Source organism: Neophocaena asiaeorientalis, unplaced genomic scaffold (assembly GCF_003031525.2).
Source record: "Neophocaena asiaeorientalis asiaeorientalis breed wild unplaced genomic scaffold, Neophocaena_asiaeorientalis_V1.1 scaffold82, whole genome shotgun sequence".
Classification (NCBI taxonomy): Eukaryota; Metazoa; Chordata; class Mammalia; order Artiodactyla; family Phocoenidae; genus Neophocaena; species Neophocaena asiaeorientalis.
In genome coordinates this window covers 9,990,027-10,001,447 of record NW_020173068.1, presented here as the reverse complement: position 1 = coordinate 10,001,447, position 11,421 = coordinate 9,990,027, and the positions used below count along the sequence as shown (strand labels likewise).

At 48.1% G+C, this 11,421-nt stretch overlaps 1 protein-coding gene across 2 annotated transcripts in view; it reads right to left on the bottom strand.

The window, feature by feature from the left end:
* Positions 1-1,646: 1,646 nt before the first annotated feature.
* PPP1R16B (protein phosphatase 1 regulatory subunit 16B) overlaps positions 1,647-11,421 on the bottom strand; it is a 103,213-nt gene continuing 93,438 nt past the window's right edge. For both annotated transcript variants that reach the window (XM_024743087.1, XM_024743086.1), the window contains exon 11: positions 1,647-6,416. In XM_024743087.1, the coding sequence (XP_024598855.1) occupies positions 5,907-6,416 (510 nt within the window). In that variant the 3' untranslated portion in view covers positions 1,647-5,906. The remainder of the gene's footprint in view (positions 6,417-11,421) is intronic.

The following is an 11,421-nucleotide window of genomic DNA, read 5'->3' as shown; positions in this document are numbered from 1 at the left end:
CCAGTCTTCTTCCCATTCTGTCTTGAATCCTGTCCAATCAGGCTGATTCCTACACTGGCCAACCAAAACCTCTTGTCAAGATCATTGTGAGGGACTTCCCTGGCAGTCCAGTGCTTAAGACTTTGCCTTCCAATGCAGGGGTTGCAGGTTTGATCCCTGGTCGGGGAGCTAGGAACCCACATGCCTCACGGCCAAAAAAACCAAAACATAAAAAACAGAAGCAGTATTATAACAAGTTCAATAAAGACTTTAAAAATGGTCCACGTAAAAAAAAAATCTTAAAAAAAAAGATCGTCATGAGCTCCATGGTGTTAAATCTAATAGCCAATTTTTAGGCCTCATTTTCTTTGTGTAAATGAGAAGACATATATACAACTGTAAAGTGCTTCATAAATGTGAGACATTACCATTATCATGTATCAATATACTTTTTTAAAATAAATTTATTTTATTTTTGGCTGCGTTGGGTCTTTGTTGCTGCACGCGGGCTTTCTCTAGTTGTGGTGAGTAGGGGCTACTCTTCGTTGTGGTGCGCGGGCTTCTCATTGCAGTGGCTTCTCTTGTTGCCGAGCATGGGCTCTAGGCACGTGGGCTTCAGTAGTTGTGGCACATGGGCTCTAAAAAAAAAAAAAAAAAAAAAAAAAAAAAAAAAATGGTCCACGTAAAAAAAAATCTTAAAAAAAAAAGATCGTCATGAGCTCCACTCTTAGTTGCTCCGTGGCATGTGGGATCTTCCCAGACCAGGGTTGGAACCTGTGTCCCCTGCATTGGCAGGCGGATTCTTAACCACTGCGCCACCAGGGAAGTCCTCAATATCCTTTTTTAAATGGATGAATGTCCGCTGCTACAAAGATACTTCCGTTCTTCCCTTCTCTCCCCATACCCAGCCTGTTTATGAAATTTTTCAAGCCCAAGTGTGGAGATTTCTATGTGTCCCTGCTCTGGCAGTCAGCATCCAGAAGGGTCCAAGACAGCATCCTTTTTCATCCTCTTCCAAGACACCAACAAACTTCTGTATGTGATGAAAACAATGACCACTGTCTGGGGCTGTGCAATCATAGAGTTTGTCAATCTCTCCATTGCCTAAGGTCAGAAGTGAGAATAACCACTGTCTCACTTCTGACCTTAGGCAAGGTGAATTGTTGTAATAATGTGAAGTAGTATGTAGTATTTTACTTCCCCACTATAAACTGTATGAGGAGAAGGACTGGGGTGGACTGGGGAGAAGAGGATAGGACAGGTCAGTGCACTCCAAGAAGAGAACAGAAGAGAAGGGCAGCCCTGTTACGTATAAATGTGTCATCAGACAACCATTTGAAAGTGTGGGGAAAAATGTTATATGAGCTATTATAGGGCTCCATGTTAATTTCATAAGAAGCATTTGACAGAGTGAAGCTCATTTTCAACCACCCTTCTTTTCTTGACTTCACCAGGTTTCACCTTCTTGCAGTCTAGAAAGATACCTCTCCGTATCTGAGCCCTCAGAGCTCCCTCTGATTCAGGGGCCAACTGGGAGAGCCCTCTGTGGTGGGATCAGGGACCTGGAACCCTCCCCTGCCCTTTATCCCAGGCACTACCGTTTTGTGAATTCAAATCATTAGGGTTCAAGAGAGCTCAGAGCAATGACCACAGCCACACTAAACAGGTGTTATTAAAAGGAATTTAATAATCTTAATTAAAAACTCTTAACAGCGAATTCTGTCACAGGCCTTGGCAGCTGGAAGCAACTCCAGGGGCGCCCCCCTCTGGGGTGTGGTCGAGCCACAGTCTCGAACATGGGGCTCACCACTGCTGCATGGCGTGGTGCTACCTGGAAGTTACTTCAATACAATATCAAAGATCCACAAGGATTTTTTTTAAAAAAAGTTTTAAATATATTAGACTCTCTTGATTGCCATTTTTACACAAAGCTGCTGATACAGTATACAGAGTTTTAACTTTTTTTTTTCACATAAAATACATTTTTCTTAAATGTTCTCTGTACATCAGTGGCTTCTGGTCTGGTGAATTATTGCGGAGGGCTGTGGGTCTACAGACTTTTCCTGGGTGCACAGAGCCAGGCCCCGCACTGTGGGACTTGCAATGCCCATGGGAAGCAGGCCCTCCGGCCAACTGGCCAACAAGAGACTGTCGAGGAAAGCTTCTAGCAGAGGCGGTCACTTCTGCAGAGTCACCCACTGACCACATGACTCTTTGCTCTTATGTGCCCTGGGGGAGGGGAGGTTGTCCCCAAGCCACAATAGCAAGAGTTAAATACAGTCCTTCTGGGCATCCTGTAAGGAGCGCCCTTCTGGAAAGTGTCCCAGTATTCTGCTCTGGGAAAGCAAGTGGAAGGGAGAACTCAAGATCAAAAGATATCTGACACCAACAACCAAAATGGTCTCATGTTATTACAAGGCCAGCAAACTGGTGGGCAGGACAGAGGACACAGCTTTAACTTTTCTAAGCCTATTGAAATTGATCAAACAGTACAGAGCAGTTTCACCAATGCTGCATATTTGATGGAGAACTACATCCTGAAGTCTTCAGAAGACCTGGGCTTAGGGTGCACTCAACTTCCTGGAGCTACTCTCAGGCCAGAAACTCACTCTCTGGTGATAGCCACCAATTTTCAGTTGTTGGGGGCATAAGGTGGGAGCAAGGGCTAGAGCTCAGAGGGAGCCATGTGGCACAGGCTTTAAAAGTAGCCTCCTTTAACCTGCCAGGAACTGCCACCAGACCTGGGTCTAAGCGGGAGCAGGGCATCTGGTCGACCTTGCCAGCTTTCTCCCTGCTTCTTGATCCACACCTGCCAGGAATAGAGGCAGATTCATGAGGAAAGTTTTCGATATTAAAGGAGAAGCTCCTTTTCCTCCCAATATCCGTTGGTGGGGCAGGACTAGGTAATAAATGAGCAAAAATGAGGAAGAGACAATGAGCTTAAGAACCTGAGATGCATTTGGCAACAAGTTCCAGACTCCTTGTTCTTCTAGACACTGACTTCAAACTGGTATTATACAGTGGCTGAAAGATGCTGGCCTAAAGGCAGTTATCCTTGACAGTCCCAGGTGGACTTGGGGTGGTATCTGCCTGGAACCCAAGATCCAGCATCTCCATTTAGTGGCAAGTGTTATCCAGGCGTGGTGATGTCAGCAGCTTCCCAGATAAAGGAATTCATACGCTAGGGATTCTAGGAGCAGAAAAGCAAAGTGTTGCTGGACTAGGATGTAGCCTTTCTGTCTCAGGTGAACTGAATGGGGCTGTTGATGCTCATGACCATGAGGATGGTCATGACCATCATCAAAGGATGAGACCTCACTCTCTCATTCCTCCTTTATCCCTGGAACCTAATACAGTGCCTGGTGAGTCACAGCTACTCAATAAACTACATGAGTGAATAAATGAATGACCTTGGCCCCAGCTTGTCCCTCAACACCGAGGAGACCCACAGGGAAAGTTCCCCCAGGTACTTGAAGGGAATGGTTTATCCCCGACTGAAAACACGCGCTAAAGCCCAAGAGTCTGCAGTTGGCTCCTGTCAGGGGATCAGCTGGGAGTCCCAGCCTTCTGAGTGGGAGAGGAATGGCCCAGGAGGCAGGAAGCAAAGGAGGAAGGAGGGAACAGCCAGAAGGGCTCAGAGCGGGCAATAAATACCTTCAGTCTCTGGCCCCTGAGCAAACAGATCTGAAAACGTACACAGCTCTCTCCTAGGAGCGTGCGTCTTCCCTCAGTACCTCCCAGCTTGCAGCTCAAGTCGGCTCAAGAGGAATTTCAGTGTCAGTCTGATCTGAACACTATTTTAAAGCCTAAAAGGTATGTGTGTTTTGAATCATCCCTTCCCTGCTCCAGCCATAGGATGAGATGATGGAGAGTCAGCCCCAGACCCCAGGGATGTGGCAGGTGTCACGCACACCTGTCTGAAGTCACCTGACCTGCCTTTCCACCCTGGACTGGATCCGTCCTGGAGCTGGGGTGGGAGTGGCCTGGTGCTGTGACTCTCCCTGCATCCAGGAGCACTGTTCTCTGACCCAGCTGCCCTGCTCCTGGTAAAGCATCAGCGAGGCCCTTGGGATCCAGCTCTGCCTCTGGGCTATGGGAGCCATGGCGACCACAGTGGAGGACTGGGACAAACAGCAGACCTCATTACTAGGACTGTGGCACAAGGGGGCTCCTCCAGCCCCAGCCTCTGGCCCAGATGTCCCTCGGTGAGAATTTCTCATAAACTCAGAAAGAAAAGGGTTAAAGGAAACCCAGATTTGTCCCCCAAATTCCAGAATCTGGACCTCAGGGGCCCCTTCAGAGCTCTAAAGAGGTAGTTTTAGACAAGTAAAGGGTGCACAGAGCAGGAAACAAACCTGCAGTTCGTTAGTTATACCAGAAGGTTTGGGCTGATTCCACGGATAGCGCCCAACTCGTGGGCAACAATTTCAAAGGGGCTCATGAGAGAATGCAGTGGAGAGGTGGCAGGCAGCCTGTCTCTCATAGGCTTCCCTCCCCAGCATCAGAAAGATTGGGGCTATGAAATAGTAGAGCTGGGGCAAGACCCAACTACAGCCCCACCACTGCTCTCCTGAATGCAGTGCAGGGTGTTGGACCATGTGCACCTTGGATTTTCAGCCTTGGGCTGTCACCACTCTGGCAGGAGAAGGATGGGAGCTCCTGGGCCAGACAGGAACTCACAAGGGCCAACTGGCAAACCGTCTCACCAAGCATTCCAGAAAAAGCAAAGCTGGGCTGGGCGTGCTGAGCATTCACTCTGGGAGAGGCAGGGGCCCCAGCAGCCCCCCACGGCTCACTCTGATGGCTTAGTCTGAGGAAGGCCAGCTGAGACAGGCTGGACTGAAATCAGCCGAATATTCACAAAGGTTGGCCAGGGCGCTGGGCTCTGTCACGGTTACCAGAGATGTCTGCAGAAATTAACAACATGAATTCGCCTCTCTCCCTGGAAAAGCCCTTCCAACTGAAGTTTCTCGCTTAGCTTCATTTGTCCAACACCAGTCAGTAAAACCTAGTGATCGTGATACTGTTCAGGAAAGAAAGCTAATCCAGTGGACCCTCTTCTCAACCTGGAGCTTTGTAGCCTAAAAGAATTCTTTCATCAAATGCACTTTTGGAAACACTACCTTTGTTCTCTCTCCCCTCCATTTTTTGATGCTTCCACCCAAGAGCAAAATATGATTTGGATTATTCCAGGATTGGAATAGCCAGGTTTTCCACCTTGGCCCCTGGGCACTCACACAGCTGGCGCTTGGCACAAGCAAGGCTGTGGGGAGCAGGCCTACGCCCGTGTCATCCACCCCACGTGGGCGCATAGCTCCCTCTGGACACAGAGAGGACCTCCTGTTCCTGCCGGATGTGGATGATGATAGCAAACCCTGGTAGGGCTCTGGGCAGGCTGACAGGTATCAGCTTAGCAGGCCTCCTCCCCTGCTAAAGCCATGTTGGCAGTGGCGACAAAACTCTGAGTCTTAACTTCAGTCCTCTTGGGAAGAGCCCACAAATTCTCAGTCCCACCTGCTTCCCGTGAGCCCAGCTGTGTCATCCCTACACATGTTGATTGTGTGTGTGTGTGTGTGTGTGTGTGTGTGTGTGTATTGATATGTCACATGTGAGTACTGGTCCAGAGAAGCCTTTACCAACAACAGAACTGGAGTCCCAGCCCGCGCTCCCGAAATCTGACAGCAGGATGAGTCAGGAAGCCACTATGGGCCTTGTGTTTGATGGCAGACAGTGCGGCAAGAAGCAGAACCATGGGAAGTGGTGATGCTATGGGCAGCTGGCTGAGAGGTGAGGTTAGCGTTCCTCTAGAAAGCAGAGCCCACCTCTCCCCAGCTGCCCTCTGAAGCCTCCCCAGCCAGGGCTGCTGGGCTGGCCTGGATTCCAGGGACCCTCTCCCCAAAGCATCCCTCCTCTCCATCCCTCAGGGACTAGGAGATGCGGCAGCAGCCGTGGACCTTCTCCTCCATTTCCTCCATGGGGGCCTTGAACTTCAAGAGTGGGGGGTCTCCACTGGTGACCGTGTAATACACCGAGGTCCCATTGCTGCTGTACGGGGAAGTTCTGCCTCCAATCAAAGGGGCCTTGCCTTCGCTGCCGCCCTCACCCGTCCTGCCCATGCCGCTACCCAGATGGGTGCTCAGGAAGGGGTGGCTGAGCAGCTTGGCTGCAGCCCGCTGCCGCTTCAGCTCCAGAAGCGTCTGGGGGCTCTGTTCCTTGTAGCCACTCCAGGGCGGGGTGGCATCGGCCATGCCAGGGTTGCCATAGGCCATGTTGTAGTCCGGCACCTCATGCACTTTCCAGACGTCCCCGTTGGACAGCGCATACTGGTAGGTGCTGACCGGAGCCCGGAGGCCGTTCTCAACAGGCACGTCCATTTCACTTCGTGGGATCTTGGTAGGAAACTCGGAGAGCAGCACGGGCTTCTCCAGCCTGGGGTTCTTGAGGGTGAGAAGGACAACGTTACCAGCTGGCTGGAAGATCTGAACCCACACCCCACTTGTGCCTCTGCTGAAAGCATGGTTGTTTGGGCCTGTCCTCATCCGTTTTCCCTACCTGGGTAATAAGACTTCTATTTTCCTTTGGGGAACTCACCAATCTATGGGTTTTGATAGAGTTGACCAACTCTCACCTTTGCTCCCAGCAAAAGACCATGACCCCAGGCCTGGCCAATCAATAAACTCCCTACAGGAATTGGTTCAGGGGTGGCTTCCTGACTGAAATTGGTTCAGTGAAACTCAACCCTGGGACTTGTGCTAGAAAAGTTGGGAAAGAGCAGATCTATTTCTGTAGGAACTACGCTGGTAAGAATGATGTACTGGGGAGATACAATTTCAAAGGGTCTACTTGGCTGTGAAGCCAGCACTAAGGAAGACTGAGAGAGAGACAGAGACTGAGAGAGAGAGACTGCATCCTGATGATATGTTTTGAGCCCCTGGATCCACTTGGCCCCAGACTTTCCAGTTACATAAGCCAATGCATCTCTTTTTTGTGTAAGTCGATTTTAGTTGGGTCACTTGTAATCCTTCCTCTTAGCCCCTGGTATATCTCCACTACAAATGGAAGACGCTCTTACCCAGAGATCTTTTATACCTAGAAATCCCTGGGTAATAAGAGCTTTAAAAGTAGCTGCAGCCTACGGGCTTCCCTGGTGGTGCAGTGGTTAGGAGTCCGCCTGCGGATGCAGAGGACACCGGTTCGTGCTCCGGTCCGGGAGGATCCCGCGTGCCGCGGAGTGGCTGGGCCCGTGGGCCGTGGCCGCTGGGCCTGCGCGTCTGGGGCCGCAGCAGTGGGAGGCCCGCATACCGCAAAAAAAATAAAAAAAGTAGCTGCAGCCTAGAAACTATGACTAAAAGGTAGATTCATCTGACAGTGACGAAAATATAAAGCATAGCAAAAATCAAAGTCAAAAGACACATGAAAAGCTAGAAATATATTTACAACCTATAAGAGAAAAGGGACTAATTTCTAAATGTATAAAGAGTTCTTAAAAGTCCATTTGAAAAAGCCCAACTACCCAACAGAAAAAACAGGCAAAGGACATTAATATTCAGATCACAGCAAAATGTAGATCTATATAGCATATAAATATAGGAAAAATTTTCAATCTCACAAATAGTTAATGACATAAAAATTTAAACAACAAAATATCATTTTTACCCATCACATTGACAAAATTTTTTAATATTTATTTATTTATTATTTATTTATTTTTGGCTGCGTCGGGTCTTTGTTGTGGTACGCGGGCTCAGTAGTTGTGGCGCACGGGCTTAGTTGCCCGGATCCTGATCAGGGATCGAACCTCTGTCCCGTGCATTAGAAGGTGGATTCTTAACCACTGGACCATCCTGGAAGTCCCAACACATTTTTTTTTTTGGTTGGCGGGGAAGCGTACTGAGTGGCTTGTGGAATCTCAGTTCCCTGACCAGGGATCAAACCTGGGCCTTCAGCAGTGAAAGCACAAAGTCCTAACCACTGGACTGCCAGAGAATTCCTGACAAATATTTTTAAAGTTTGTTATTATTCAGTGCTTGCAGGGGTGCGGGAAGTGGACAGGAGTGTCAACTGCCACAACTTCTTTGGAGGGCAATGTCACACCATCCACAAAAAAAAAAAAAAAATTTTTTTTTAAGAAAAATATATACTTTGCACAAGCATGCCCATTTCTAGGACTTTGTTTCACAGATAGATTCCCTCAGGGTAGCATGAAAACCGTCATTAGGCAGGTGGGAAATTATGGCAAGTACTTGTATTAGACTGTTCTGGAGCTGGTAGGAAAAAATGAAGGAAGTCTCTATGTGCTGACTTGTGATTCCAAGAATCTGATTTCTTGGAAAGATCTCCAAGAAATATATAATTAGATTAAAATATGGTAAGGAGAGGGATGCTTCCCATAGCAAGTTTCCATTTATGTGTGTGTTTCTTCTGTTTCTTCAGTGGCTTCTTCTGAACTATGCAGGCAAACTGATGACAAACGGGATGGGAGGATGCAGATTCTTGATGGTCTAAATCAGTGCTTCTCATACTTTCATGTGCATATGAGTCACCTGGGGCTCTTGTTAAAATGTATATTCTGATTCACTAGGTCTGGGTTGGGACCCAAATTTCAGCATTTCTAACAAGTTTCTGCGAATAATTTGAGCAGCAGGGATGGAAGACACTCGTTCTCAGCCTTGAGTGCATATTGGAATCATCTGGGAGATTTTAAACACATGCAATGCCGAACTGAAAAGCAACATGCTGTGTGATTCAATCAACATACTGTATGATTTTGGAAAAGGCAAAACTTTGGAGACGGTAAAAAGATCAGTGATTGCCTGGGGTTGGGAAGGGATGAATAGGGAGCATCAGGGATTTTTAGGGCAATGAAAATATTCTGTATGACACTTTAATGATGGACACATGACATTATATATTTGTTAAAATCCATAGAACGTACAACCAGAAAAGTGAACCCTAATGGAAACTATGGACTTTAGTTAATATAATGTATCAATACTGGCTCATCAATGATAACATGTATACTACACTAAAGCAAGCGGTTAATAATAGTGGAAACAGGGGGGCATGATAACGAGGGTATATTGGAACTGTCTGTACTTCCCACTTCTTTTTCTTCTTTTTTTTTTTTTTTTTTTTTTTTTTTTTGGCTGTATCGCAGCGTGTGGGATCTTAGTTACCCGACCGGGGATCAAACCCATACCCCTGCAGTGGAAGCGTGGAGTCTTAACCATTGGACCACCAGGGAATTCCCCCCACTTATTTATCTGTAAACCTAAAACTAGTCAAAAAGTATATAAATACATAAAGTCTATTCATTAAATAGATAAATAGGGACTTCCCTGGTGGCGCAGTGGTTAAGAATCCGCCTGCCAATGCAGGTGACAAGCGTTCAATCTCTGGTCCAGGAGGATCCCACATGCCACGGAGAAACTAAGCCCGTGCACCACAACTACTGAACCTGCGCTCTAGAGCCCGTGAGCCACAACTACTGAGCCCGCGTGCCACAACTACTGAAGCCCACGTGCCTGTGCTCCACAACAAGTGAAGCCACTGCAATGAGAAGCCCGCGCACTGCAGCCAAGAGTAGCCCCTGCTCGCCGCAACTAGAGGAAGCCCGCGTGCAACAATGAAGACCCAATGCAGCCAAAGATTAATTAATTAATTAATACAATGCCTGAGCCCCAAGCCTGGAGATTCTGATTTAATCAGTTGGGACTGCAGCCTGGACATCAGGTTTTTTCAAAACAAAAACAAAACACCACCCCAAGGTGATTTTCTTCTACAGTTAAGATTGTGAACCACTGGTTGAAGAGACGGGGTGGTCTTATTACTGCTGTGCCTGCTATCAGTGAATCAGCTCTGCCAAAACTATGTACCCAAGCCAGCCCCGGGGGTTAACAGCACAGAGCCTTGGCAGAAACCTGACTTGGGAGTCAGGCTGAGCAAATACTCCCTTAGATCAGTGGTTCTCAAATTCATGCATGCATCATAATCCTCTGGAGGGCTGGTTAAAACACAGAGTGCTGGGCCTCAGCCCCAGGGATTATGATTTGGTACATCTGGGGCGGGGCCTGAGAATCTGCATTTCTAACAAGTTCCCAGGTGACACTGACACTGCTGGTCCAGGGACCACACTTTGAGAATCCCTACCTTATAGACTATTACGTCCTTGACAGCACCTAAGGCCTTGAAAGGTAGTAGGAACAAAAAAGGAAGGAGCTTTGAGCTTTGTAGCTGTATCCTGTGATCTCCTTGTTCCCTCTGGGGCTGGGACAGGGACCCTGGACCCTGACAGTTTCCCTGGGACAGGACTTCTGAGCACCTGGGAGAGGACTGCCTGCTTCTGGCTATGCCATCTCTGTACCCTGTCTTCTCCTCCCTGGTCTGAAACCCCAGCCCCTGAGGCCAAGTGGCCCATCTGATTGCTTTCACTCAACTCCAAACAAACTGGAGCCTTGATGAGGAATCTCCAGAAATTAACAACAACAGCAAACTCAGACCTAACTCAGGCTGGTCTCCAGCATCCATATCCCCCCACCCTTTCCCTACAGGGCTAATGGTTTATGAAACTCTACATCAATGAGCACTTCTGAGAGGATCCTGGGGCCTGTGAGATCTGAATAGACACACGGAAAGGAGCAGGCGTGGAGAGGGAAACCCCTGAGGGTTTCTTTAAGAATCTCAGTCTCTCCTATGAATCAATAAGGAAAAGATAAACAGCCCAATAAAAAAGGGCTAAAGAACAGATGAAGCACAAAGAGATAACCAGTTGGCCAATAAGCGCAAGAAAAGGTTCAACATCATCCACCATCAGGGAAAAACAAACTAAAAATTTGAGCTACACAGCAACCCCACCAGGACGGCTCACACGCAAAGAACTAACTATACCAACAGCTGGCAAGAAAGGTGCATTCACTGCTGAAGGGAGAGCAGACAGGTACAACTGCTCTCGAAAACTGCTTGGCGGGATCTTTGAAAGGTACATATCGCCTACCTCGTGACTCATACCGCATTCCTTGGTAAATACCCTACAGAAAACAGTGCTTGTGTCACCAAAAGACACATACAAGGATGTTTGGAGCAGCTTTATTCAAAATAGCCCAGGCTGGAAACAACCCAAATGTCCACCAACGGACAAATGGACACATAAATTGTAGAATATGTAAATAATAGAATTTACGGAGCAATGAAAAAGAATGAGATGCTGCTGAATGCCACCACATGGAGGAATCTCGGAGACACAAAGAAACCAAACACAGGGCTTCCCTGGTGGCGCAGTGGTTGAGAGTCCGCCTGCCGATGCAATGGATGCGGGTTCATGCCCCGGTCCGGGAAGATCCCACATTGCCTCGGAGCGGCTGCGCCCATGAGCCATGGCCGCTGAGCCTGCGCGTCCGGAGCCTGTGCTCCGCAACGGGGGAGGCCACAGCAGTGAGGGGCCCG